Source organism: Equus caballus, chromosome 16, assembly GCF_041296265.1.
Source record: "Equus caballus isolate H_3958 breed thoroughbred chromosome 16, TB-T2T, whole genome shotgun sequence".
Taxonomy (NCBI): Eukaryota; Metazoa; Chordata; class Mammalia; order Perissodactyla; family Equidae; genus Equus; species Equus caballus.
Window position 1 is genome coordinate 93,119,563 of NC_091699.1, and position 27,980 is coordinate 93,147,542.

Here is a 27,980-nt window from a genome sequence, read left to right on the forward strand (position 1 = left end):
CTCTTCTCTATCTGCAGGGTTGGGGCAAGGGGCCTCTCTTGGGAGAATAAAAGAGAGCCTTACGTTATGTCGCACACCTATCAGACAGAGATGAATGAAGCTATTGCTGCCTAAGCTAAGCTACGTATAACAAGGGCGTCTCCCCAATGATATTATTTTATAATAAAAATATACAACCATGACTCTGAGAAGTTTCATATATGACCCTCTATACATTTGTCTCTGTGAAGAGGTAGTTTTTAAAAGGAAATTCTAATTAGTTATCTCATTAGGTAAATTCACTCACTGTTCAGTCACCTATGATTCTGGGTAAAAGTCTTGCCTTCTCTTAATAATCCATAATCAACAGTGTTGTGTTCAAGACCAAAGACCGCCTGAGAGACTGTTTGAAATGATCTGTAAATGATTTTCATTAACTCAACTCTCAGGAAGCGTTTATTGGGCACCTACAGCATCTTGACCCTGAAGGCAGAAGCCGATGGACACACGTGTGAGCAAGCTTCCTATCTTCTCTCTAGGAGTCCTCACGCCACTTTAGGAACACGGGCTGCCTCTGAGGACAGAGAGGAGAAGGGGAAAGGAATGGGGATGTGGGTACTTTAGCTGTTTCTCTGATGTTTCCTTCTCTACAAAGAGAGGTACGGAGCAAGTACGGCAAAACTATAACCACCATAAAATCTAGGTGGTGAGCACCTCAGCGTTTTCCAGATTACTTACAATATTTTTAGTATAATCAAAGTATTTTGTAATTTAAATGCTTTTAATTTAACAATTTACAATGTAGCTTCAGAAACATATTTTTTGTTATTAAGGACCTCCAACCAAGGTTCTGTGGCCAGATTCCCAAATTCAGGTTCCAAGTGCAAATTCAAACTGATTCCTTCCGTCATTCAGTTCCAGCATGTGGTAGAGTAGTATTTTAGAACAAAGAACTGGGTCAGATCCAGCTCTGTGAACATGCTGGCAACGCCACCTTGGGCAAGTTATTCACTAAAAATGGAATTTGCCTCCCATCCCATCTGTAAAATGGGATATTCCCTATTGTAAAAGGTATATGAGTAGTGTGACATTGTGCCTGCCATGAAATGGGCATTTAGTGCTAGTATTGCCACCCCACTCCTCCCTCCCCAACTAGAAAACACGAGGGGAAAACCATTTCATCCACCAGACCCCTAAGAGGAAATCAGCTCCACCTCCAGATAAGAGCTGAGGCATAAAACTGGCAGAGGGTCTGGGGCGGGCAGAGAACCATGCGGCTCCTCCTGCCCCCCGTGGGCTTGATCGCTGCCGCCCTCGCCATCTCTCCTGTCCACTTTGACAGGTAAATGCCACCACCTGTGCTCCGGCTCTGGGTGGGAGGAGGACTGAGGAACAGTGCTGACAGTTCACACTTTGCATCTTTTGCATTCTCAAAGGGAGAAGGTGTCCTGAGTGAGGCCCCAGGATGAAGAACAAGCGAACATCATAAAGGACTTGGCCAAAACCAACAAGGTAAAGCATTCAGAGGGATATTTTATCTTTTCTCCCTGTTCTCTGAAAGCTGCTTCTCTTTTATTTTAGGTTTAATGTCCACGAAGCTATGAAAGACAAAGATAAGGGAAGGAGGGGGAGCTGCCTGGATAAGTCAGCCCATCACCAATACTTCCCCCTTTTTTGCTTTTTCCCAAGATTACCACTTCCGCTTTCCCTCTCAAAAGCTTTGCAAGAAATAGCCTTTTCTGGGTGACACTGTGACACAAGGGGCCATTCCTGGTGCTTTGCCGGCGCCATGCTGCTCGCTCCCACCCTCACCCTCACCGGTGGCACAATTTCTGTTAAAGTATTAACCGGTAACATGAAGGACCACCTGGCTGACAACAGCAAGATGTGACCCTTCCAAGAGCAGGTCCATTTTAAAAGGAAACCCTTAAAGTTAGATCAGTCCTTCCAAATCCAACGGGCCGACGTGATCGTTTTATCATTTATGCAGCTGCTCCTACACAAAAGGCGCACTGTGCCACCTGACATATACCATTTCAAATTCGCTAAGAGATTCTCAATGTCAGTGTCATAATTTAACCCGTTTAAAACAGAAGAACTGAAGTTCAAAGACAGTAATTAAACGACCAAGATTACACATCAGACTCAAGCCCAGAAGTGAATCTGGGATTTACTAGAATCACGCACACCCTTGTCTCCACAGCGAATCAGTCAAAACTTCTGCCCACTCTACTTGCCAGATGTTGTCCAAATCGCTATTTTCCTCTCCCTGCCCCTGCCACTGCCAAGTTCGTGCTGCCCTACCTTCTCCTGGGAAGAGTTCAGTTGCCCCTTAACTGGCGCTCCGGGTTCTGCTCCTCCTTCCCACAAAGCCCAGTCCGCCCACACCCTGCCTGCTCCCTCTCAAACCTGATGGTTGTGTTCCTCCATTTGAAGCTTTTAATGAGAGGCAGCCTCGTATGGAAAGAGCGTGGTCTTCAGAGGTTCCAATCCCAGCTCTGTGGCCTTAGGCAAGTTACTTAACCTTTCTGGGTCTCAATTTCCTCCTCCATCAAATGGTGATAATAATTATACCTACTTCTTAAGGTTATTATAAAGACTAAGCGAACTAATATTTGGGTAGCGCTTAGAAGCAGGCCTGGCCATAACAAACACTGTAGATGCACTTTCTGTCGGTGTTGGTGTGGCACTCAGAGCCCATGATTGGCCAGCCTGCCAGCCTCTGCAGTCTCCAGCTCCCCCACCCTCTTTCTCACCCCTTGAACAACAAAGACTCACCCACTTTGGCCCACACACCTTTTCTCATGAGGAATGTGCTTCCCTCTTGACTTGGCTAGCTCATACTTACTCTTCAAGACCCAACGCAGATGGTGTCTCTGGCAGGAGTCTTCTCTGTCCACCAATTCTCATCACCCTGTTTGGATTGCTTCTTGTGTGCTTAGAACACCCAGTGCTCGCCCCTGGCTTTGGTCAGCATGTTGGAAATGCATACATGCTCTGTCTCCCACACTCAACTTCTTGCTTCTCATGAGTCCTTTATTAGCCTCTACGACCACAGCACCCAGCTCTCATGAAAGTTCCCTGAGCCCTACACTCTTGCTCCACATGGCCCTGTTACAACAGAGAAATTGCTGTTGTGATGAGACGGCCCCGCCTAACTCGCCTTTAAATCACACTCATCTCTCTTACGTCCAATTCACACTGTAGCTTTTTGATCAAAATACACCAATAAATATTGGTTGGTTCATAGCAGCCTCATACTGGCACATAATCGATTCACCCAGAGGTAGAGAAAGATTCAACTACGAAGCAGCCAGGTAGACTTGGGCACGCCCACGAGCTTGGTGTGATGGGTGGAAATTGAGTACCTCCTTCGCACTTTCCAGGCTGGGGAGTGGTACTTCATTCGTTTTCATAGTTGAGTGTGAATTTTGAAGAACAACAAGCATTGGAATCTTCTCAAAGTTATTTTAATCTGAATGCTATCCTTCCGGGCTCATTCACCAAATTTCTGAAATTCTCAGCTAGAAGAAGAGAAAGAGAAGGGAATCAGCATTGCTAAATGCCTGAATGTCCCAGACCTCATACCCATTTCACAATCTTCATGACAGTCCCAATGGAGTCCTGTTAGCCCCATTTTTTAGGGGAGAGGACTGAAACTCTAAGAGTTTTAGTAATTTGCCCAAGGACATACTGCTAGAAAAATGACAAGGCTGGAGATTATGCCTTCTGTTAGACACAAGCCTTCCAGGAATTCCAGAGTTCACAGGACATCTGGTTTGGAGGCCTGACTCGGGCGGGGGTGGGGGGATATTTAATCTATATTCCCAATGAGAGACAGATGTTTTGGCTAACTCAATTCTGTAACAACCCCAATTAGCCCCAAGATGATGAAAACAAACAGATTAACCAAAAGCTGCTCATTCTTTTTGCATTTACGTATAGATATATAGATACTATATACATTTATATAGAGATATATAGATACACATATTTAGATACTATGTCCTGCAAAAGTCATCAGTACAAATGGTTTCTTTCCCACTCCCTAATATTCAGCAATTCGTAAATATATTTGCAAAAATCTCATAAGCTTATTAAGAGAAGGATCCATACCTTAGTCACATTGAACCCCAAATTCCTTTTGTGGCGTATGACGCAATCATTTCTTAATAAATATGTGTTGGATGAGCAAATAAACAATCGTGGCTAACACTGAACTCATCTCCGTAGCTTGACTTCTGGTATCCAGATGCCACCCACCACGTAGCTGCTAACATGACAGTGGATTTCCGAGTTGGTGAAAAGGAATCCCAAGCCATCCAGTCTGCCTTGGACCAAAATAAAATGCACTATAAGTAAGTCCTATGAAAATGTTCAAATGTGTTGGATACTTAAAGTTTGGGGAGTCTTGAAATTGCGAGGGAAGTACTATTTTTTAATTGGGCCAAAAAAACAAAAGCTCTAGCTATGAGATAAAATTTACAGTTCCTTCCTGACAGACTCTTGAGGCCTGCTTATATTGGCCACTCAACTTCCATCTTCTGTTTGCTCTGATCTGCAAGAATGACAACTACCTACATCTGCCACCTCCAAACATCAGCCCCTAGTAAGGACAGAGTGCACACGAGCAGGCACGGATGGCTAGCCACGCTGGTGACCACCAGCACCACATGCTTCTATTTGAATTCTCCGGATACATCAAAGGAGAATTCATCTTTAAGTCAGAGATACGGGAATGTAAAATATATAATAAATAAATAATTCTAATGGAAGAAATTCTTCCTCAGAGAAAGCAAAAGCAATGCAGTAGAATAAGACTTACATGCAAGAGGAGAGAATTCTGAATGACCGAAGATGCCGAAATGAATCATTGTGGCCTCATAGAGAAATAGGGGAAATTAGAATTTATTGAGCCCCGTCCATGGGCCATGCAAGTCTGGGCCCTGGGGCAGCGAGCAAGAAGGGAGCCCAGCGATGACTATCACAAATCAATGCGTAATGTAGAAAACAAAATGTATTTTTACACTTTCAAACATTTAGCATTTGATGTACTGAAGGGTCCTGTGTTAACTCCCCAGCACTTGTCACCCCAGGCATCCCCTTTATTGACACCTGTCCCGCTCAAAACACTGCTCAGCACTAGTGCTTCCTTTCCAACTTGCTATTTCATGCCTCTGCTACTAACTCAGTGCTGTAACTGAAAAGGCCTTCTTCTGCTGGTGGAGACCAAGACCCCATATGTCGCACTGCAGAGCGGGCTTTACTGCTGCTCGTCCTGACTTGATTGTATTTATGGTATCACTACAGCATCCTTAATATATATAAACTCTTACTGAAATTAAGCAAAGACACACCTAAGACAGAAGACAAACAACATTCTTGTTCATGGCTTAATGGCTTAAAAAGTAGCAGACTATTATTTGTGATGTTGTTGATCTCTGTCTTTGTTTTTACTGTGGTTTCAGGAGAGTTGTGAAGCAAACGTAGAAGTTAATAAATGGGGAGAACGTATTCAAGATTAATTTATACTGCATTTAGCCTGTTTTAATTAATGTATCGATTTGTGTTTTTCTGTGTTTTTATAAATTGCACCATTAAAATTAGAAATAGACACTTTATAAATGTACCTCCAAAATAGCGGAAATGAGTCATACACTATGGACCCTGCTTATACTAAGGTTCAGGTGACGTCTTGATTCTTTCTTGTGAGAGAAACCGTCCCCCACTCTGTACACCCCCGAGACTGCGTCTCTTGATTCCCTTCACTGTCAGGCTTCCCAGATGTGTGCCTCGGTTATCACACCCTTCGCTTTTCTCGGTTAATGTAGGAAAAAAACCTGCCGGCACTCCTGTGATCAACCAATTCTTACTAAGTATCCAGCCCAAACTAAAATAAATTGTAGCTCGCCAATTTTGTATAATTTAGTTTGAACAGCAGGGTAAAAACAAAGCATTATGTTTTCCTGCATATCCTTGTAATGTAGACAAAAAGCTAGCTGTTTGAGATAAGAGTGGAGAGTGGAATAAGTCACTGTGACAGAAGACACCCAGGCAGGCCGCTGACATCCTTCTAGTCCATCACAAAGCTCCCGTCAGCCCTCTTTCCTCCTCGGTCCTCTCGGCCTCTGCCAGCCTGAAACGATTCTGACCCAAACAGAGGGCTGACTCCAGATCCTCACAATGGCGTATCTTCGACGCCAAGATGCCTCCATGCTATCTACAGCAAGAACCAAAGTGTTCAACTACCTGTAAAAATTAGTTTTATCTAATTAGAACACGATTTCTAGAAATTGGTCCAAATTAACCACAGTTGTGGGAAAGCCACATAATTAGATAGTTACCTTCCTTGGAAATATAAATATGGAAAGTGATCTGTGCAGACAAGAACTATTCAAAATCTTGTCTCCAAGTACTAACTATATAGATAATTTTCTTTGCGTATTAATTACGTGTGTTGCTTGGTGTCAGTCAGTGAGAGAAGAGGTCTCTAAGAACAGAAACATCTGCTTGGACCCAGGCACCAGTGTGGATAAAGCCACATTAGGAGGCTGGTTTGCTTAGACACCCTTCACTAGACAGTGCATATAAACCACTATTTAGTTTAAAGCATCTGTGCGTGATATTCTTTTAATTTTCATAAAATTAAATTGCTAAGACAGATTTGATTCTAAAGTAGTATGGTTGCTCCTTTTTATTTACACCTTTACAAAGTCATAAAAGGCCAAGCCCCAAAAGGAAATCATGTGGATATACTGACCAACCTGAACAGACTGCTGAGTAAATGTCTAAAGGAGAGCACGTCCATCCATTGGACCGAGCCTGAAGGGCCAGATGCCAGATCCAGATTCAGCAGATAAAACCCTAGTGTTTTTGCTCATTTTTTAAATTTTAGATATTTGTATCTTAGATACATTTTAGATTATCTTTTCTTTTATCAAAAGTTAAAATTAGAAAATAAAGAGGTGTTAATGAAAAGTAATTCAGAAAACAAATATTAATATAATAGTAAAACTCAAATTATACAATTGAGTAAAATCTTATTAAAATCCACATAAGATTATGTGGGAAATGGAAAAGAGATCCACACCAAACTGACACAGGATTCATCAACACTTCATATTAATGTCCAACGACCTAATAATGTTCAGTCAGACACATATTCATATTCCAAGGATATACATGGTCCTATCAAATAAGTATTTCAGTGAAATAAGTCATTCTAATGTCTCAAACCATTTATTTTTCCTTCTGCTCCACATTTTTATATGTTACTTGCCCAAGAGTAAAACAGATATATTGACACCTGCTATAAACGTCAATGAGATGTTGGTCACGGTGGAAAGCAGAAGAGTGTGGTATGTAAGAATGTGGATTCTGGAGCGAAGCTGTCAGGGTCCAGTTCCATTTAAGCCATGCATTAGGTATTTTTAACATTGACAGTTGACTTAACTTCTCTCCACCTCATTTTCTTCCTCTTTAAAATGGTGTTTCGTAGGGGTTTCTTAAAGATTGACTGGGACCATAAATCACTCTTTGCCTGGTTCCTTCACTTCTGTTAATGCACGTGGAGGAAAGACCACTTATACATGCGCTTACATGAGCGCACGCACACACACACACATGCACACTGTGCAACAGGGGATCACTAGAGGCTACCACCAGATGCTCCCGTTCCCTCCTACTGAATAAATTAGTGCCTTAAAGTTTATTATCCAACCCAGAAGTATGCCCCAAAGGTTGAGAAATCCATGTCAGTAAGGGCCAAGTTTGATACACAGTAACCCAATTAGGGAGTTACTGGGGACAAATGAGATCTTTTGGAAACCTGAAATCATGCTTTTTGAGTGGCCCCTGTTCTGCTGGAATGTGGGCATGGAGACAGGGGGTCCAGATCAGTGTATAAAGCACTATAACAATGACTCTGCTTCTCTGAAACATCCCTTCCGACCGCAGGTACACACACCAGAGGCTATAGCAATCACACGCCGTGGCCCACGGTATTCCGTTCCTTCTTTGTTACTCTCTAAAAGCAGCAGAGGGAGGGAGACTTGAAGCTGTCAAAATAAGAATCATCTTGCCTCTTCTCTGAACTTGTTTCCTCCTCCCTGACCTTGGGACGCAGGCTTCCAGGAGAGCTGATCAACCACGCAAACTTTGCACAAGCCTCGGTAGACTAAGAAGACTATGGGTCTGATGGCAGCACCCGAGGATTTCACTCCTTGTGATGGAGGCGTTGTGCAATGGTTCACAGCTAGGACTCTGAAGTCAGACGTCTCTGGGTTCCAATCTCAACTTGTGTATTTTATCAGTTGCGTCAACTTTGGAAATCAACCCAACCCCTATAAAAATGGAGGTGATAGTGGTACCCAATTAATAGTGTTCACATGAAAATTAACTGATAAAATATAAATAATGTGCTGAGCAGAGTGCCCAGCACATAAGACTCAACAAACATTAGCCATTTACATCATTAAATCCTCAGTGATAATTGTTTACCCTTTCACCTAAATTTAGGAATTTTTTTTAACAAATTAAGCAAACTTGGAGTGCTAAAATAATATTCAAGAGAAAGTAATTTGGTTTCATCTGCTTAAGCCTGGCTGCTGGTTAGTGGAAGGGCTCATGAAAATAACATCTGGCCCTAGTTCTTAATTTCCAGGCTTAGGCTTAATTTCTAGTCCCTATCAGCAACAATCTGGCACCATTCTGATGTCCTCATGCAGCTGCACTTGTGGAAAGGTTGTATTTCAGCTGATAGAATTTTCCTTTCCTATTATTATCGCAAGAGCTAATCTGATATGTGTAAGTCTAAAAATATTCTTAGATATGAGCTTCCTGTGACTAATTAATACTGCCTTATAGTAGGAATCAACCTCTGGAACCATAAAACTTCTCTTTTGTCTGGTTCCTCTACTTCTATTAACGCAGGTGGAGCAAAAGCCACGTGCCCTCTTTAGAGCTTAAAATAATGATGTCTGTAATGACCACTCAAAATATAATTTCCAACCTTCTCAGTCTTTGGGTGAGTTTTAGTGCAACATGCCCCAACTGATTCCAAAATTGTTGTCACAATTTTTTTTCTTAGAAATCCCAGATTTATCGCAAGTCAAAAGCCAAGCATACAATGAGTTAGATATAATGTGCATAATAATGTGCTTGTCAGTGCTGTTAATGGGAATCAATATTCATGAGCAGTACTCGGTCTCATGTGCTAAATAAACTCTAATTAGGAGTACACCTCGTTTATGTTCTGCCTCCAAACTCAGGTCAGTCAGTCAATCAGCAGGAAGAAACCGACAAGTAGAGTGGGTGCCACACTGTCACAGCTCATTATCATAAGAAATTGAAGGAATCAGTGTCGAACAGCTACATACCATCAAAGCCTGGTTTGAAGACACGTTCAGATGTGAAGCGGTTGTCAGTTTTGTGACTCATCTTCACTATTATCCTGAGGTTCACTGGGTGCCTATGGCATGCCAAGTACATCTCAAGTTTCACTTCATTTCATCCTCACCACAATCCTGGCTGGCATGTTTAGTCCCATTGTAAAAATGAGTAAACTGAGGCTCGGAGAGATGGTTAACCCAGCAAAAATCACATTAAGTATTAAGTAGCCGAACTGGGGTTGGAACCCAAGAATGTCTGACCACAGAGCCTCTCCCCACTAGATCACTACTGCCCTAATTGACAGCATTTATGGAGGTGAAAGAGTGCAGGATCCTGTCCTACTAGAATGAAAAAGTAGGCAACATCTTCCTACATAGGACTCACTGCTGACAGAAGGAAAATACATATGTCTCATCAACAAAAGTAGACTAACGCCATGTTTTACATGAAGTCAACAGGAATTGAGATAATCCAAATAAGGAAATTGTTCAGATGAGTAGAACTTCAAAAAATTCCCTATTGTAAGTATTTCACTGAAGTACTTTCATCATAAGCCACAGTTCCTTACCCTGCAAAATAGAATATATTGAATACTGTTTACCTTCAGGATTATCATTATCAACATGAATTTTCATATGTGCTGTAAGAGAGTGATATCCTCAAGGGCTATTTAAGTTACCAGAATATGCTGGGTGATTTGGACTTACATCAAGGGACCTCTGACCCCAGGTGTGCTAAATCCTTCTCTCTGTGTCATTTCACTTTCCTTTTTTTGCCGTCAGCTCTCACCTACTGAGAGTAGGCTTGCTTCCTGTGAGTCATTTTCCCTGTGTCCAGTGCATTCTTTCTAGGTTGGACAAGCTTTTTATAACTGTATCTAAAATAAAATGAACGAGGCTTTTTGTGAGAGTGTTTGTATATCTCCTATGGCTGTAACATAATATTTAACATATTAAAGGATCTAATAATACATTTTAATGCCACTGTACATGGATGGACAGTGGTGATTTGATCATATCAATAGATACTGTCATATTAATCTGAAAATGGCAATCAACATTATACTCATGGTGAAAGACAGGTTTTCTTGTTAAAACCAGAAAAAAAATAGAACGCCCTCTTTCACCAGTATTATTTTCCATTGTTCAGAGAGTTTAGCCAATGCAATAAAGGAAAAAAAAGAAACAGTTATTGTAAAAAAAGTAGAAAATATAATTTTTTGCAGAAGAAATAACTACACAGAAAACCCAAAAGACATAAATATAAAATCCTTAGAAGTAAAAAGATAATTTTTAAACTAATAAAGTGGCTAATAGATAAGTATAACCAAAGCAATATATTTTTTAATATATGAATAATAACCAGTTCAAATGTTTAGTGGAAAGAAAGCCACTCATAAGACTAATAAAAAAAATCTGAATAAACAAAATATACAAAATTTTACTGAGGAATCAAAAAGACAGCTATAGATGGTTCATTATTAACAAGATTCTTCTCAAATTTATACATAATTTAATAAAATTCTAATCAAAAGCCCATTTTATAATAATTTCTAAAATGATTCTGACAAAAACATTCATTAAAAACAGGTGAAACTACTCAAAAAATTTGAAAGCAAGAATAGAGAGACACTTTGTGAAATGTTAAAATTCAATATTAAAACTATAATTAAATATTGTTTGGTTCTTACGCAAGAGTACGAAAACAGACTAATGGAGCACAATAGAAAATCCCAAAACAGACAAAGCATACAAAAGTATTTGTGTATACGATGACACATGGTACTTTTGAAACATAAATCTTGAAGTCAGACAAGCCTGCATTCAAATTCCCAACCTGGCCCACACTAAACACATGGATGTCCCAGTGAAAGTGTCAGGCAGGCAGTTGGCTGTGGCAGCCACGGGAGAGGCAAGGAAGAGGAAGGGGAGAGGGAGGTTCAGGAGAGAGGCCAGATCTGGAGACACAAACATGCTACAGTCAGGTTGCCATGAGAGCCGTGGGACTCAAGGAGCTGCCGAGACGACTCAGGAAGAGATGAAAATAGAGAAGAGGGTAGAGGCATAAGCTTCTGCTCCCCAACATTAGCTTCCCAGCAATTCTTCCTGCATCTTATTTCGCCCCCTCCAAACCAGCCTAACCATTTTCTAGCTCTGTAAACCATGGGCAAGCTATTCAAACACTTTGTGCCTCAGTTTTCTCATCTGTAAAATGAGGATAATAATCTCATGTGAAGATTCAACACGTTAATGTACACGAGGTGGTTAGAGCAATGACCAGTGCTAAGTGCGTGCTTACTATTACTGTTGTTACTCAACTTTCTCCCAGCTCTCAAAGTCTGAAATGATAAAGGATGTGCATAAGAATACACATTGTTGCCTGTGTTGTGTGTGTGTGAATGTGTGTGCACTTTGGAGAAAGATGGGGTGTGACGGTAGATCAGCGCTGCCCAGTAGCAGTATAATGCAAGCCACGTGTGTGATTTTAAATATTCTAGTGACCACATCAGAAAAGTAAAAAGCAACAGGAAAAATTAATTTTAGCAATATATTTTATTGAACCCAGTATATTCATGCTGAAATATATTTCCACATGTAATGAATATAAAACTTATTAGTGAGATATTTTACATAATTTCTTATTCTAAGTCTTCGAAATTCAGCGTATGGTTTACACGTACAGCAATCTCTGCTTTTGGACAAGCCCTATTTTAAGTGCTCTAGAGCCATATGTGGCTAGAGACTGCCATGGGATAGCACAGCTCTAAATAAATGGGAAATCTGAAGCCAGACACATGACACATCTAAAAGAGATGGCTAGAGAATAATGAAGAAACAGGGCCAACTTGATCTGAGAGACGAAGGAAGAGAACATTTCTGCAAGTGAAAAATAACTGTGATTTTCTTTCTCAGTAAGTGTGTATTTTATCAATCCCCTGTCAAACAGAATCTTGATTCATGATCTACAAGAAGAGGTTGATAAACAGTTTGATGTTAAAGAAGATATCCCAGGCAGGCACAGCTATGCAAAATACAATACCTGGGACAAGGTACAGTACAAAATGCCTGTGCTTCAAAACAAGAGTGATCCTCAACATTTGTTGTCATTTAGTTTTCTTTTATTCTAATTCCTCGAATTGGTTTTGCTCTTAAGATTGTTGCTTAGACTGAAAAAATGGTGCATAAGCGTCCTGAAATGGTTTCTCGTATTAAAATTGGAACTACTGCTGAAGATAACCCACTATATGTTCTCAAGGTAAAAATAATTCAAGAACTACTGATTCTTATTATTGTTGAAAAACATGAATTGAAAAGCTACTTTGTGACACATCTAGCTAATTTTGAGACAATAAAAAGTCTTAGTTTTTGAAGGACATTTAAGCTCTAGACATCCACTCAAGAATAGAAGTGACGGGTGGTTTTAGGTAGAACCAAGACAGTTCCTGAATAAACAATGTTAGACACAGAGGACACATGCAGACAAATATCTTATCCTGTATCCTTATTACAAGAGTTTATGATGTCCCTGGTGTATAAAACAGGTTCCATCCATTCAATTCAGTGAAACTGATGACTAAAATGTCATGAAGAAAAGAGAAACTTAAGAATCCTAGAATTGTAAGTGAGGCTTTTAACCTCGTGTTGATGGGGGATTCCCTTCTCTAACGGAGCTGACAATTGTCATTCAGCTGCTGCTGGGTTTTTGTACATCCGAAGCCACTGCTCCCTGAAGCAGCCCCTTCGTAACCCAGAAGCCCTTCCTTCCCCTGAACTCCCATCCATTCCTTCCGTCCAACCCCCCAAAATGAACCTAAACTCTCTCCAAAATGACAGCCCTTCAAATATTCCGCCACTATTCCTCCTCCCCACTGCAAACACAACTACAAACTAAATGTCCAGGCTGACCATCTCCAGTTTATGAAGCCAGAAAACCAAAAGGAAATGACAGAAGCAGAAGCAATATTATAAACTATTTCTCAGACCAGTGGATGTTAGCAACAAGAAAAAAATGGATTGTGATTTTTTTAAAAAACCCTATAAAGCAACTCTGTACTGGAAAAAATGTTTGAAAAATATACTATGTAATAGATGATGAATTATGTATAGACATTTAAGGATATGTGCCCTGGTCTTCCCTGAGAATAATACATGCTTGCACAGTTCCTCATTCCACAGGAGACAGGGGAAAGCGCTGCTTTGAGAATGTGAATGAGTTATTGGACAACAAAGGATCAGTGTGTGAGATCATGCAAAATAATATCTCAACTTTATTTTTAAATAGATTGGGAAAAAGGATGAAAGAAGGAAGGCTATTTTTATGGATTGTGGCATTCATGCACGAGAATGGATCTCCCCAGCCTTCTGCCAGTGGTCTGTCTATCAGGTAAGTGAATCGGAACACTCTCACAATTCTCCTTTGATTGTCAAGTCTCCAGCACTTCGCTGAGTGGCAACACCCCTTTCCAAACCAGTGCAGCTCCACTTAACTAGAAGAGTCCACATTTGGTGCTGTCAGGAAATAAATGCTCTGGATTTTACTCATCGTTGCAGTTTTTATAAAATTGACACCTTCCTTCAAACTTCTTGAACTCCAGCTGACAGTTTATAAAACTAAAAGAAAACGTTTGGGTTATAATTTGAGAGTTTTCCCTATAGTTAAGTATGGAAAATCTGAAACCACCTTAATATTACAACCTACAAACGTGGCCTTTCTTCAGTGCACTCAAAGCCCAGAACTTTAGTTCCTATTTAGAGATTTCATTGGCCACATATGCACTTGGAATTTTCATATTTAAATTTCATTTCCAAATGAAAATTAACTCACTTTTTTTAAAAAAGTAAATCCAATTTATAAATTTACTATTCTTCTCATTCTATTTCTATTGTATTCTGACTCCTACTATCTTTTAACTTTCTCTCTCTGCAGCTTTTGTATACAACATGCTGATGGAATACGTGTGACAGTGGCTTTCTGGGCATGGGTACTTTCACTAGGAACGAATCTGCCAGTAGAACTGTCTTATCCTTGTGGTTGTTTAAGCTGTTCCAGCTGAGGCCCAAGAGTTCCCCTTATTCAACCCATAAGGGAACACCCATCGTGGGGCTATGTGAAATCTCTTGGCTCCGCTACACATATGTCTGGAAGAGATTTCCAAGAATGATGAGAGAGATGTTAGGTAACCACATTAAGTCCAGATAACTAGAGAAATTTTAGCTAGATGTGAGAAAAAATGTGGATCAGTCAATTTCTAAATGGTTTGAGTTTCTTAGTAACAAAGCATATTTTGTTTAATCCTATTTATAAGTAATGTATTAATCCTCTCCAATATTAACATATTCCTATGCTTACAGACTCAATCTATATTTACCTAAGGAATGTGAAGGAAAGAATCCATTAAAAACAACTTGTACTGCTAATTTTTCATGTGGCCTCCATTTTTCTATGAAACATATCTTGCATGCTACATTTGGAATGCCACAAATCTCATTAATTAAATGATCCTTTAAAGAACGTTCAGTTAAATTAATTTCACTAGTCTGAATAAGTGTCATTTTTTTCTGTTATCCATATAGGTCACTTATTTTCATGCAGTTTAAGGGAAATACGTTTGAAATCATGTGACCTTGGGCAAATGACTTACAGAGTGGCAGTTATTACTATTGTAACCACAGCTTTCCACATGGTAGCTAAACTTTATACTAATAGCTTGATTTTTTTCCTACCCCTACAGGCAACCAAAACTTATGGAAAAAACAAAATTATGACCAAACTCTTGGACCGAATGAATTTTTATGTTCTTCCTGTGTTCAGCGTTGATGGATATATTTGGTCATGGACACAGATACTGCTCTGTAGTCTCTTGTTTGCATCTAGATAATATATTGTTTACTGACTTTAATGCACACTGATTGTTATACCTTAAGTTTAAGGTTTGGGTAACCAGTTGGTCCGATACAGAAAAGTATATTTCAGACTAAGGCAAGCATGATTTCCTGGTTGCATAGATGTCCTTGAAATAATATGAAATTTTTGCTGCGGAAGCTAGTAATGTGGAAAAATAATTATAAAGGAAATTTATGTTATATGATATAGCAGAAGCATATTCTAGCTAAGAATAAAAGCCATTTAAAGACATTACAAACACATTGACCTCAAAGCAAAAGTCATTGTATTCCATCAAGATGGGACAGAATTTGAGGTGGAATAATTGTATCAAAAAATAAATACAGTCATCCCTCAGTATCCACAGGACATTGGTTCCAGGTCCCCCAAGGATACCAAAGTCCTCAACTGTTCAAGTCTCTTATGTAAAATGGTTTAGTATCTGCATATAACCTACACACATCCTCCCGTATACTTTGTCTTCTCTAGATTACTTATAATACCTAATACAATGTAAATGCTGTGTAAATAGGTGTTATACTGCACTGTTTAGGGAATAATGACAAGGAAAAAAGTCTGTACGTGTTCAGTACAGATGCAACCATCGTAGGCCTTTCGATCTGCAGTTGGTTGAATCAGCGGAACTCGGGGATACAGAGGGCCAACTGAAAAGAGTGACACAGACATCTGTCTGTCTGTCTTTAACAGGATGCTTTATGGTCCTGCTCTTGCTAATTAAGATTAATACTGAACTTTCAGATGGATACTATCACATCAAGTTCTTTTCTGAAAATTATGCCCCAACAGTCACAATTTGACCTGTATTATATCTGAATCTATAAATGGTGAAAGATGTAATGAAGTTATAATTTAAATTATAGGTAATTTCAGAACATCGTTGATCATTAACTAATACTGAGAACTAATCAACAGTTTTTAAAACTAACTGAATTATTTTATCAAAGCCTTAGAATATTAATATAAAAAGGAATATTTCTGAAAATATTACAAGTTGTAAGAAAATAATATATTTTTCTTCATAATAAAGGGCCTCAGGTTAACTAGATAGATTTCAAATAAAGCTGTAGACACTGCAAAGAGGATATGAAATGATCAAATTGAAAAACACAAACTGATCTGGTGTAAACGCTTCCATCATTCAGTCCTGCAGAACCGCATGTGGAGAAAAAATCGTTCCAAGAACCAGGACTCCCAATGCATCGGCACTGACCTCAACAGGAACTTTGATGTCTCATGGAACTGTGAGTAGCTGACTTGATCTCAAGGAAAATAGCTAAAAAGAGTGTTTAGACACCAAATTTATTTAAACCACCTACTTATTTCAGTAAAGATAGGTATTAATTTTCCAATCTAAAAAATGAAAGATGATCATCACTATCGCAGAAGTATTATGAATGTTTCGTTGTATGGGAGGAAGTAGGTGGCGGGGTTGTATATCAAACCATCTTTTACTTAATATATCTAGCTTGCTAAATCAGGCACAATCCAGATGCACAATAATTCAGATAATCTGAACAGAGGTCTCAGGTCCCTCCTCTTCCTGGCCTGATAAAAGTTGAGAAATACCAGTGGTTAAAACCAGCATACACCAGTTCTTCAGATGTTTAGTGAAAAGAAACATCTGGGGCAAAGCAAGTGAAAAGCTTTCATGGAAAGGCTGTGAAAGCAGAGGCCTGCTTCCTCAGACGGCACTACAGTTGCTACACAAATAGGACTTTATCGTTACATGCGTTCAAGGAGAAATTACCACTGCTCCATTCATAAATTTTTCCTTTAAATAATTTTGTTGAAAATGCCACCTCGGCCTTTAATTCTAGTCTACCATAATGACTGTGATAATAGCAGCTGTCCCTAATTGAGAGCCACCTGCTGAAATAGGTTGAAGAAACTCAGGCTCAAAGAAGGTAATTTGCACCCGTCTCCAGCAAGTTACAGCCTGGGTTGAATTGGAACTGGGTTCTTTCTGGCTCCAGGTCTGTGGCTGCCTCTAATGTATCATTCCTGCGACCCTGGGAAACGAGGAGGCGGGGACAAACAAGGTTAAAATATTCCAGTGGGCTGGGTCTGTTACACTCTAAGTTGTGTGTACAAAGTTAATCTGCTGAGACTGTGACACCAGAGACGTTAAGACAGCACTGCAAACCTGAGACTAAAATGTTTGAAACATTTTGTGAATCTCCGTCGGAAGAGGTGGGGCTGTACTGATGAGGAGCAGATTGTGATCTCATCCATCCATGTCCTCTGCAGCTCCTCCTAACACCAAGGACCCATGTGTAGACACCTACCGGGGCCCCGCACCATAGTCCAAGAGAGAGACCAAAGCTGTCACTGACTTCATCCGAAGCCACCTGAAATCAATCAAGGCCCACATCACATTCCATTCCTACTCCCAGATGCTACTGTTTCCCTTTGGATATACATCAGACCTGCCACCTAACCATGAGGACCTGGTATGTAGAGAAAAGTCTATGATTTATGCATTGACACCACCATTGGCTTTCAGACTATTCTTACACAGCAACTAAACTTATTAAGAAAAAGAATATTTCTTGGTTATATACACTATACATATAGACTAAAAAAGTCTTCATTTAGAGTACAAATATGTTAGTGACTCTATTCCATTAAAGTTCATTACAACAGCACAAAACACTAATGCGTATTAAAGGTCATGAAATGCCACTCCGGAAGAGAAACTCTAATGTAAAGAGGAGTCAACCACCTTTCTTCCCTTGGCACGCTAAAATCAGTTGTGGAGAAAGTCTTATGGCAATGTGGAGCCGATAAAGACAGAGAGGAGGAACATGAGAGAAACTGACTTTCAAAGAGACAAATATCTGAAGCCAAAGAAGTCTGAGGAGAAGAAGAGAGAATATGTTTTTTAGAAGGAAGTACATAAGGAAGGAAGGGAGGGAGGAGGGATGGAGAAAGGAAGGGAGACAAGAAAAAAAGAAAGAATGGAAATACAAAATGAGATACAACCATGTACGTAACTGATTTCACACTTAGAAGTTTTCACAATGACAGTATATCTTACTGAAAGTAAATTTGTAATTTAATCACTCATTTTATTTTGATCTTCAAATGCCAAATAACTAGGAAAATTGACTTTTTTAAATCTCCAGTAAAGTAATGGCATTTACATAGTATCCTATTATGGCACTCCAACTTCCCTTTCTCTCCAGGTCAAAGTTGCAAAGATTGGCACCGATGTTCTATCAACTTGATATGAAACCCACTACATCTATGGCACAATAGCATCAACAATTTGTAAGTTTTTCCCGTTATTTACTACGTCGTTTTCCCTAATTTTTTTTAATAAATATTAAAGAAAATTATAGAATTTGTAAATTAGGATTAAAACATCTGGAATTGCTAATTTAAACTTCAGTTTTAACAGGTAATTCTGAATTATACGTGAATCTAGGGGATGGATTCCACTCTTTTTGGGGGATAAGACTTTTCTAGAAACAAATTATAATGAACTTTTACAAGGTTAGAACCAGGTCAACAGAAGTTATTAAGTGAAGACAACTTCACAGTTTAATTCATCTCCCGTCCTGTTCCTCCCCACCACCTCCACCACCTCCACCATGTTATCCTCACAGGAACTAAGGAGAACTAGTTGGGGTGAAGTCGATAAATTTTTTTTAAACCATTTAACTTTAATTGGACTCTTTCTTCTTTGGCCTTGTCCCCATGCAAGCATAGTCTTTTCCCGAGCTCCTGGTGGGAAAATGGATAGGCCAACAGTTTCAGCCAGTTGGATCCTGTAAAACCAGTTTCCTGTCCTTCCCCCAGCCCCTTCCTATTGTATTCAGCTGAAACCAACTTGGTGGCTCAAGAAAGGAGGTCATGAGGTTCTGGTTCTCTTGCTTTTGTTGTAGTGTCTCAGCACCGCTTCCCACTCTCCACTATTTTTAGACTTTGTTTTTGTGTGTTTTTGAATTATTGACTTAGATTTCTTACATGTCATGCACTGTGCTTTGCCCTTGATTTTCACAACCTCAGTTAATCCTCACAACCCCATAGGAGGTGGGCAGTAGTTGTAGCTACAAGTACAGAGCTGGAATTCAGTCCCAGGTTGTAACAAAGGGAAAGCCCCATCATCTCAGCTACCGTGCGTACTACTTTCTCATTTGGTTTTTGTGGTTAAAATAACCAGGCTTTTCTATTTTCAAGCAATGAAAAGAAATTCCTTTGGTTTTCACCAATCAAAGACCATTAATTCAGACGGGGGAAGTGAGATCATTTCTGCTCTTGTAACAGGATCCCACTGATCTTAGTTTGGAAATACTTTAATAAAAATCACCTTTTCTCCAAACCATTTCCAAGCTTAAGTTCTTAGGCCCAAACTTTATAGAAAATTCCCAATGAAACTGCTTACAAAACCTTAACTTCCTAACAAAATTGAATTTCTCAAAAGCAAAGATTACACTTCCAATCTTCTCTCAGACCACATAATATCTGGCACAGTGCAGGGCACGGAACAGCAGCAGAATTAATTCCCATAAACTTGGTCAATGAAAATGGCGCCCTGACTTAGCCGAAAGTAGTGAATGTGCATTGAAACCACAACAAGACTAGGCTTGATTTAGCCTGCATCACTTTTGAGAGCCATGATATCCAATATTTTTAACATGAAGACTGCTGTTTAACTTTTAAACATTTCCTGGACAACCCCCCCCCACCACCAAACACACATACTTATTTCCATTATACTTTTAGAACTTGTGGATTGAAAAAATAAATACGTACACGCGAATCTATGGTTTCCTTGCAATAACTCTACCTGGCCACACCTTGGAAACCACTTCCCTAACCAAAGCAAAAACTATAAACTTGGAACTAAAAGTCTACACCCTCAACCACTGCTCTTTGAATTTGAAAATGGCATCATCACATACAGCTTCTAGAGCCTACTTACTGGAGGCTCTTTTGGTGGAATTGGAAAAATGACTTAAAAAAACAGACAAGTTCCGTTCCTACAGAACCTTCATCAGCAATCACCTATCGACCGGTCACTAAAGGGCTGAAGAGAAAGTACAGTGACACAGCCAATCACCAGCATCCAAATAGATCTTGCTGTGACATAGCCGTGCCACGGGTTCATTACATGTCCAAGTGGATGACAGGATTTCAAAACAGATGATGTCTGTGAGTGGCCAAAATTGAGCAAAATAAAGAATAAGAGGACAGACTAGAACACCAGTTTAAAATGGCAGCATACTTGGTGGATACTGAGAAATAGCAGGGATGCTGAAAAAGAGCAAGTCTTACATCAGAAGCAGAAAAGACACATAGATATCCTTGACAGCAAAGAACAAAGGATTCCCAACAGGAACAAATTTTGCAAAGGCAACTAGAACATCAAAGGATTATTACTCTCACACTTTCCACATATAATTTCAATGTATGTTTGCATATATATATGCAAATTCTGAGCATACTAGAGCTATGCCTGGCGTTGCATCACAGTCATTTAATGAGCAAGCATTTATGGAGCGCCTACCGAATAATCCAGCACTTTAGAGCTTTGAGAGAGAGGTGAGAGGAGTTAGCACACAATAACTGCTCCCAAGGGGTTACATTCTAACTGGGAGGAACAGAGAACCAAGGCACCATAGCTCCATGCCATCATGTGTCACTTTCAAAAAGGGAGGATAGGGTGGACAGGAATTACTACTCTGCACAACTGTGTAGCAGTATTTTAAACTTTTTTTATTATGTTCAAAGTTTTTTTAAGGAATTCCGATTTAGAAAGAATTGCCTCTTCTATACAGGGCTACAGCAGCTTGACAGACATTCAAAGTTTTTAGGAGTGACTGCTTCAATAAAGCATCTGATTAAATGTTAATCAAACACCCATGAGAAGCAGGGGCTTGCAAAGTGGTTGACTTGGTAAGAACAGAAAATAAGGGCATCCCACGATTATAGTTTAATCATTCCAATATCCTGATTGTCACTTAACAAGTCCCAGAGTTTGGGAAAGCATCTAGCATTTGCCAGTATTTTTCTCTCTTTGATTTGATGGAGACAGAAGAAAAGAACCGAGGGAGCATTTTTAAAACCCAAATTGTGGAGAGATCTCCGACCTCCAGAAAAAAATAAATATGTTTGCAATTTGAACCTACAAAGCAAATATAGCAAGTAAGTTAAAGTCATAAAATTTGAAACCAGGAGGAAACCTAGGAGATGATCTCATTCGTGGTTCCCAAGCCTGGCTCCATTAGACGCATCTGAGGAAGTTTTAACACATGCAGGCGATAAGGCCCCCCACCAGAGAGTCTGATTTCATCAGTCTGCGGTGGGGCCCAGGAATCTGCATTTTTTTAAAGTACCCAAAGTGATTCTGAGATGAAACTAAGGTTGAGAACCACTGCCCTAAGCTAAATCCCTCATTTATAGACTGTAAAATGGAGAAACAGAAGAATTATATCACTTTGGGGCAGAAGAGGAACAAAAATCAGCCTTCCAGACCAGAGTCAAATGCTACACCAACTACTGTGCCACAAAGCAACGATATCGGGTGGCACAAAAATGGATGTTAAAAGATTGTGAATGTTTACATTTGCATATTGACAGTATAACCAATCCTTTACCATCTTAGAAATAACTGAACATAGTACCTAGTTAGCGAGAAGAGCTCATTGAATTGATGGGAACCAGACAGCTTGCATCGTTCGTATCACCAATCTGTAAGTCACACCATTAATTAAACAGTTACCTTCAAAGTGCCTTTCTTCTTGCTTTCCCCACCCACCAAAATTTCTAGATCAGCTCCTGTTTCTCAACCCCGTACTGTTTTCCACGCTGTACCACTGTACATTTTGAAGAGGATAAAATCCAGACCCGAATTTTTAGCTCACAACACCCAATACATATCTACTAAGAGACACTCAAGCTGAGATTATATTAAGGGGCAACAGAAGTGCAGAGAAAATACTTCAACTCAGGCCCGTGTATCTCCAGCTTCAGCTCTTGCTTCAAATAGAATTTTCATCTAGAGTTGATATAAAAGTGCGGGTTCTTATGTTTAATGCACGTCAATAATACTTTTTATTAAAAAACACACATTAAATCACCAGTGTCACTGTATGTGGATTCCTTTGGGCTGAAACTAGATTCCTAGTTTGGCTCAGTTTTATTTTGACTTGTTTTGATTGTATTACAGCAAATTCTTTGCACCTAACGTGCCTCAGAAAGAGTAGACAAAAAAATTGTTGATGTTGATATATTAAGAAAATGTCAACAAAAACTTGTCTTGTAGAACTCAGTGAAGACTTTTTATTGGGAGGACTATAGATTGACATGTGGTACGTAGTGCTTCATAGCACACACTCTGAAGACATGCAGCCTGGGTTTCACCCTGACTCAACCACTTCCTAGCTACTGTCTTTGAGCAAATTGCTTAATCTCTCTGTGCCTAAGTTTCCTCTTCTGTGAAACAGCAGTTGGTATTGGAATCATAAGGCTGTGACAGGAATTACTGAAATGAATTAACACACATAAAGCACTTCGAAGGGTGCCTGGTATTTAGCAAGTGATGGTTATTATATTTTATAAATATATACACATATTTTAGTGGGTACAGATGGAGATAAATAAAAGGCTAAGTAGCATGTTCAACAAATTAAATTCTATAATAATGCATTCTTACAAGTAAAAAGCTTTTTATGCCTTAATATAGTCTTTGTTTGCAAATTTAAGGTTTCGAAGATACAAAAAAATGGTGTCGTAAAAGAAAATATATTACACTCAATAACATCTCACAATTAATGAAAAGTCATCAATCACATATATTCTCAATCACCACTATCGATCTTAATGAGGAATTTCAAATAAATTTGTCAAAATGGAGTAGCCATACTCTAAGTCTTTGAAATCACAATAGTTTACTTAACTGAAAATGGAGAGCTGGTGCAGCTAGAAACTGGCCAGGTTTATTAAAATGTCTAGCACACTCTAAATCACCATGCAACACACAATTCCTATTTATTCTACCTCCAGTACTACTAAACTCTTACCTTTATGTGCTTTTTTACTAATGAACTTAAACCTCACTTTAGCTAAAAATGGCAGCCTTCTTGATCACTAAGCCAGTACAGTTATTTCAGCTCACATGCTCCACAAACTCCCTGCAACACAGGACCCTGTGGACATCGTTTCTTCTTGCCATTGCTTTGGCTTCCAGGACTGCGAACCCTCCTCGTTTGTCTCCTCCTTTTCGACACTGTCTCAGCCGACTGCCTCTAAAAGTAGACATTTTCAAAAAGAAAAAATAGTGTGATATGCAGATACTTCACGAAGTCCTCTCTTCAAGCCCCTCCTCTTCCTTCAGGCTCTTTCCTAATCAGGGAAGTGCTCTCTACCCTCACAGGCTGGAGTCCACGCTTGCCACCTAGAGGTACCAGGTGGCCCAGCGGGGAAATCACTTTTGGCCCATGCAGCAGTTACCCGCAGAGAGCAGTGGGAGCCCAGCAGCACTAGGGGAACCCACCAGACCAAAATAGCAATGCAAAGGCTCTGACAGCTATATTGTCATTGGAACCACAAGTCACAAAAGTAGCCCAGGCCTGCACGCTAAACCTCAACAGGATGACTGCCTGCTGAAACAGATTTCAGCTAAGATTTAAGGTTTAACATAATAGCCAAAATGTCCAGGATATAATCAAAAGTCACTTATACCAAAAATGAGAAAAATCACAGCTTGAATGAGAAAAGACAATCAAGAGATGCCAACACTGAGATAATTTAGATGTTGGAATTATCTGACAACAATTTCAAAGTCACCATCATAAAAATGCTTCAACAGGCAATTACAGGTAGCCTTGAAACAAATGAAAATATAGAAAATCTCAGCAAAGAAAGGCAAGATATAAAAAAGAATAAATGGAAATTATAGAACTGAAAAATACAATAACATATTTTTTAAAACTCACTGGAGGGGCTCAACAGCAGATGAGTATGATGGAGGGAAGAATCAGAGAACTGGAAGGTGAATAGAATTCACCCAATCTGAAGAGAGAAAACAAACTGAAAACAGATGAGCAAAGCCTCAGGGATGTGTGGCATAATAACAAAAGATCCAAAATTCAAGTCCTCAAAGTCCCAGGAGGAGAAGAGAAAGAGAGTAGGGCTGGAGAAAAGGATTTGAAGAAATAGAGACTAAAGTTTCCCAAAGACATAAACCAACATATGCAAGGAGCTACGCGAAACCCAAACAGGATAAAGTCAAACTCACATGGAGCCACACAATTAAAATTCTGGAAACTAGAGACAAAGAAAAAACTCTTGAAGGCAACCAGAGAGAAACAATCTAGAAGGAAAATACAATTCAAGTGACAGCACATTTCTCATCTGAAACCATGAAAGGCCAAAAGGAAGAGACAAGATTTTTCAAGGGCTAAAAGAAAAGAACTATCAACTCTAAATTCTATATTTGGCAAAAATATCCTTCGAAAATAAAGAGGAAATGAAAACAGTCTCAGACACAGGAAAACTAAGAGAATCTGTCACCTGCAGACGTACCCTTTAAAATTGGCTAAAGGAAGATCTCCAAATAAGAAAGAAATGAAAACAGAAAGCCGTTTGAAACTATAGAAAGGAAGGAAGAGCGATGGATTAGGTTATAAATGAATGCATAGATAGGGTAACTAGACTTTCTCCTTATGATGGTTGAATCAAAAATTATAACTCCATCTGTTGTGATGTTCAACGTATATAGAGAAGTACTCAAGACAACTGTATTTAAGAAGTAGGAAGAGAAAAAGAACCTAAGTGCAAGTAAGGTCTCTCTATCTCACTTGACACGGTAAAACATTGATGCCAGGAGACTGTAATAAGTTACGTATGTATATTGTAATACCTGGAGCAACTACTAAGAAAAGTATTCAATGAGATATACTCAAAAACATTGTCATAAGTAAATCAAAATAGAATCCTAAAAATGTTTATGTACCAAGAAGATGGCAACAAAAGAGAAATAGAGGAATAAAAAACAGAGGGAACAAACAAAAATCACATAATAAGACGGCAGGTTTAACTCATATCAATAATTTATCTGTGTGTTATTTAAAAGATAGAGATTGGCAGAGTAGATTAAAAATTATGACTCAACAATGCACTGCAAAAAACTCACTTCAATTATGACACAGGTTGAAATTGAAATTGAAAGGCTGGGAAAAGATACACCGTGCAAATATTAATCAAAAGAGGAGTGCCCGTATTAAATATCAGATAAAATAAATTTCAGAGCAAACAAAGAGGGACGTTAATGATGATAAAAGGATCAGTCCACCAAGAGGACGTAATGAGCCTGAGAGTGTGCAAGCCAATTTCACCTATGATGCTCCTGCCAATAATTTCAAAATCTGTTTTCCCAAGCTCTGTCCTGAATGTCTGATTGATGCTAAACATATCCTTTTTCTTCCTTCCTTCACCCTCTCTTTTCCCTATCACTACGCTCTCCGAGTTCCTGTTTTCTGTTAGTAATATGTGGATTGTTTTTAGCCACCCAGATTGAAATCTCAATCATTTTTATCCAATTGGATAACACTTCCACTCCAGTGTTTCTTCCGTCGAGCCCTCAATTCTATTCCCAGCGTGGTGACTCTACGCTAGTTCAGGCTTTCATTCCACAATACCTCCTAACTGGTCTCTACTCTTTCCAGTCCAGGTTAACCATCCTAAGTCCAGCACTGAAATGGCTATCATTGCCTCCCAAACAAAACACCTTGTCCTGATTTATCAGGTTTTCTGAGCTTTGCCCACAAACTCTCACTGATCCGTTTGTTCCTGTACAACTGGATCTTACTGGTCCCTAAAAATGCCTCCATGCTTTTCCATCCTTTTGTAGTTCATTGGCCAGAATACCTTTCAACCATCTCTACTGGAAAAATACTAGCCTTTTTTCAAGGCTCTCCTCAGATACCACCTCCATTATGAAGGTGGTATTTGGGCAAGTGCTGAGCATAAAATGCCATCCTCCTCACCAAGCATAATCTCTTTTTTCCTTTAAATATTCATGAGATAGTGTACCTTTCCTATCGTACCTATATGTTCTGCCCAATTCTATTGATTTGCCTCTTTGACTTTTCTCTGCTAAATTGTAAGTTCCCAAAGACACCAATAGCATCTTCTTCATCTTTGTATCCTGCACCACCCACCCTCCACAGTGCCAAATAAAGTACACTGTGAATATTAAAGGTTTAATAAATATTTGCCGAATAATTTAAGAGCCAACCCTATCTCTTTCCACCAAAATATTCCTTCTCTCTTTCTTCATCACAGCTTTGAATTCTTACCTTACAAACCTAACATGTTAATATCAGTTAAACTCATTACTTATCCTAGAACATAAATGATTTCATGTACAGAAAAATCATTTTTTATTATGTAAAGCAAAATATACATAAATGCATTTATAGTATTTATAAGCACTGTATAAACATTATGTGTATATGACTTCTAGATGTGTGTTTCTATTTTCTATCTTTTTACCAAATAATAACATTGCTAGTAAAATTTCATAAAAATAAACATGGAAAAGTTGGATTAGGGGACTAAATACATCCTTGAAATAACTGATTTAATAACTTTATTGATCTTTTAACTATAAAATAGTTTAACCTAGCAACTTGACTAGAAAGAGATCTGAACTATTAGAAAGGATGTAATTTTGCATAGCTTGTGTGCGTGGTTTTCCTAGGTAGGTTTTCAGTGACTGTTGACCCCTCTTCAGTTGGTTTTCTCAGCTGCTTGCACTTGCTCAGACCATCTGCAACAACATGTGCCCAGGAAAAAAACTCAATTTAGGGTACTGACCCAAGCAAAAAGTAAGGTTGAATATGCAGCACATTTTTAAAATGTGTGGTGGATTCCAAAGCCAAGATTATTTTTTATTCAACACTCTATACTATGCAGACCACTACTCCCATTCATTACTGCAATTAACTGTACACATAATTGTTTTTATTGCTAATTTTACACCAGTGAATTTCCATTTCAAGAAAAATGTTAGCATTTGTTTCTAATTAAATATTCACTGCTTATGTTTTACAGACCCGACATCAGGCTCTTCTCTAGACTGGGCTTACATCCTGGGCATCAAACACACATTTGCCTTTGAGCTCCGAGAGAAAGGCAAATTTGGTTTTCTCCTTGCAGAATCTCGGATAAAGTCAACGTGTAAAGAGACCATGCTAGCTGTCAAATTTATTGCCAAGTATATCCTCAAGCACACTTCCTAAAGAATTGCGCTCAGTTTGGAATAAGCCAATTAATCCTTCTCTGTGTCTTTCTCCACCAGAAAGTCCATCTTCAGTTATCCCTAGATGGAGCTTCCACAACACCTGAACAGTCCCTCTCTTGCTCACTTAAGTCCTGTGTTATTTCTTTCTGCTTTTATTTATTCCCAGTAGCACCTTAACAAATAGCTTTAAGTGAAAGCTTTTAACTACCTTTCTTTGCTCAAAGTAAAGTTCGAACCCAGCTCAAAGTATGATTTTGAGTATTTTGAAAGGTGATATACAGTGATCACAGGAAAGAAATGAGAACCTTCAGTTTCTCCAGAATCAGATTTTCCATGTGGCTTCATCATTCACATGCTAGTATAATAAAAATAAAACGCAATCCAAAATGCATCTTCTGTTTCTGATGAAGTATACTGTCTACATTCCTCTATTAGCATTAATAATCAAGCATTA

At 39.1% G+C, this 27,980-nt stretch overlaps 1 protein-coding gene across 1 annotated transcript; it reads left to right on the plus strand.

The window, feature by feature from the left end:
- The first annotated feature begins 1,100 nt into the window (after positions 1-1,100).
- On the plus strand, positions 1,101-27,662 carry CPA3 (carboxypeptidase A3). The gene is given in 11 exon segments (XM_001918126.5): positions 1,101-1,321; positions 1,416-1,491; positions 4,213-4,337; positions 12,316-12,418; positions 12,523-12,624; positions 13,651-13,752; positions 15,101-15,221; positions 16,416-16,514; positions 17,521-17,723; positions 18,459-18,543; positions 27,337-27,662. Coding segments are annotated over 11 exon segments (1,275 nt in total). The 5' UTR covers positions 1,101-1,250; the 3' UTR covers positions 27,525-27,662.
- The last annotated feature ends 318 nt before the right edge of the window (positions 27,663-27,980 follow it).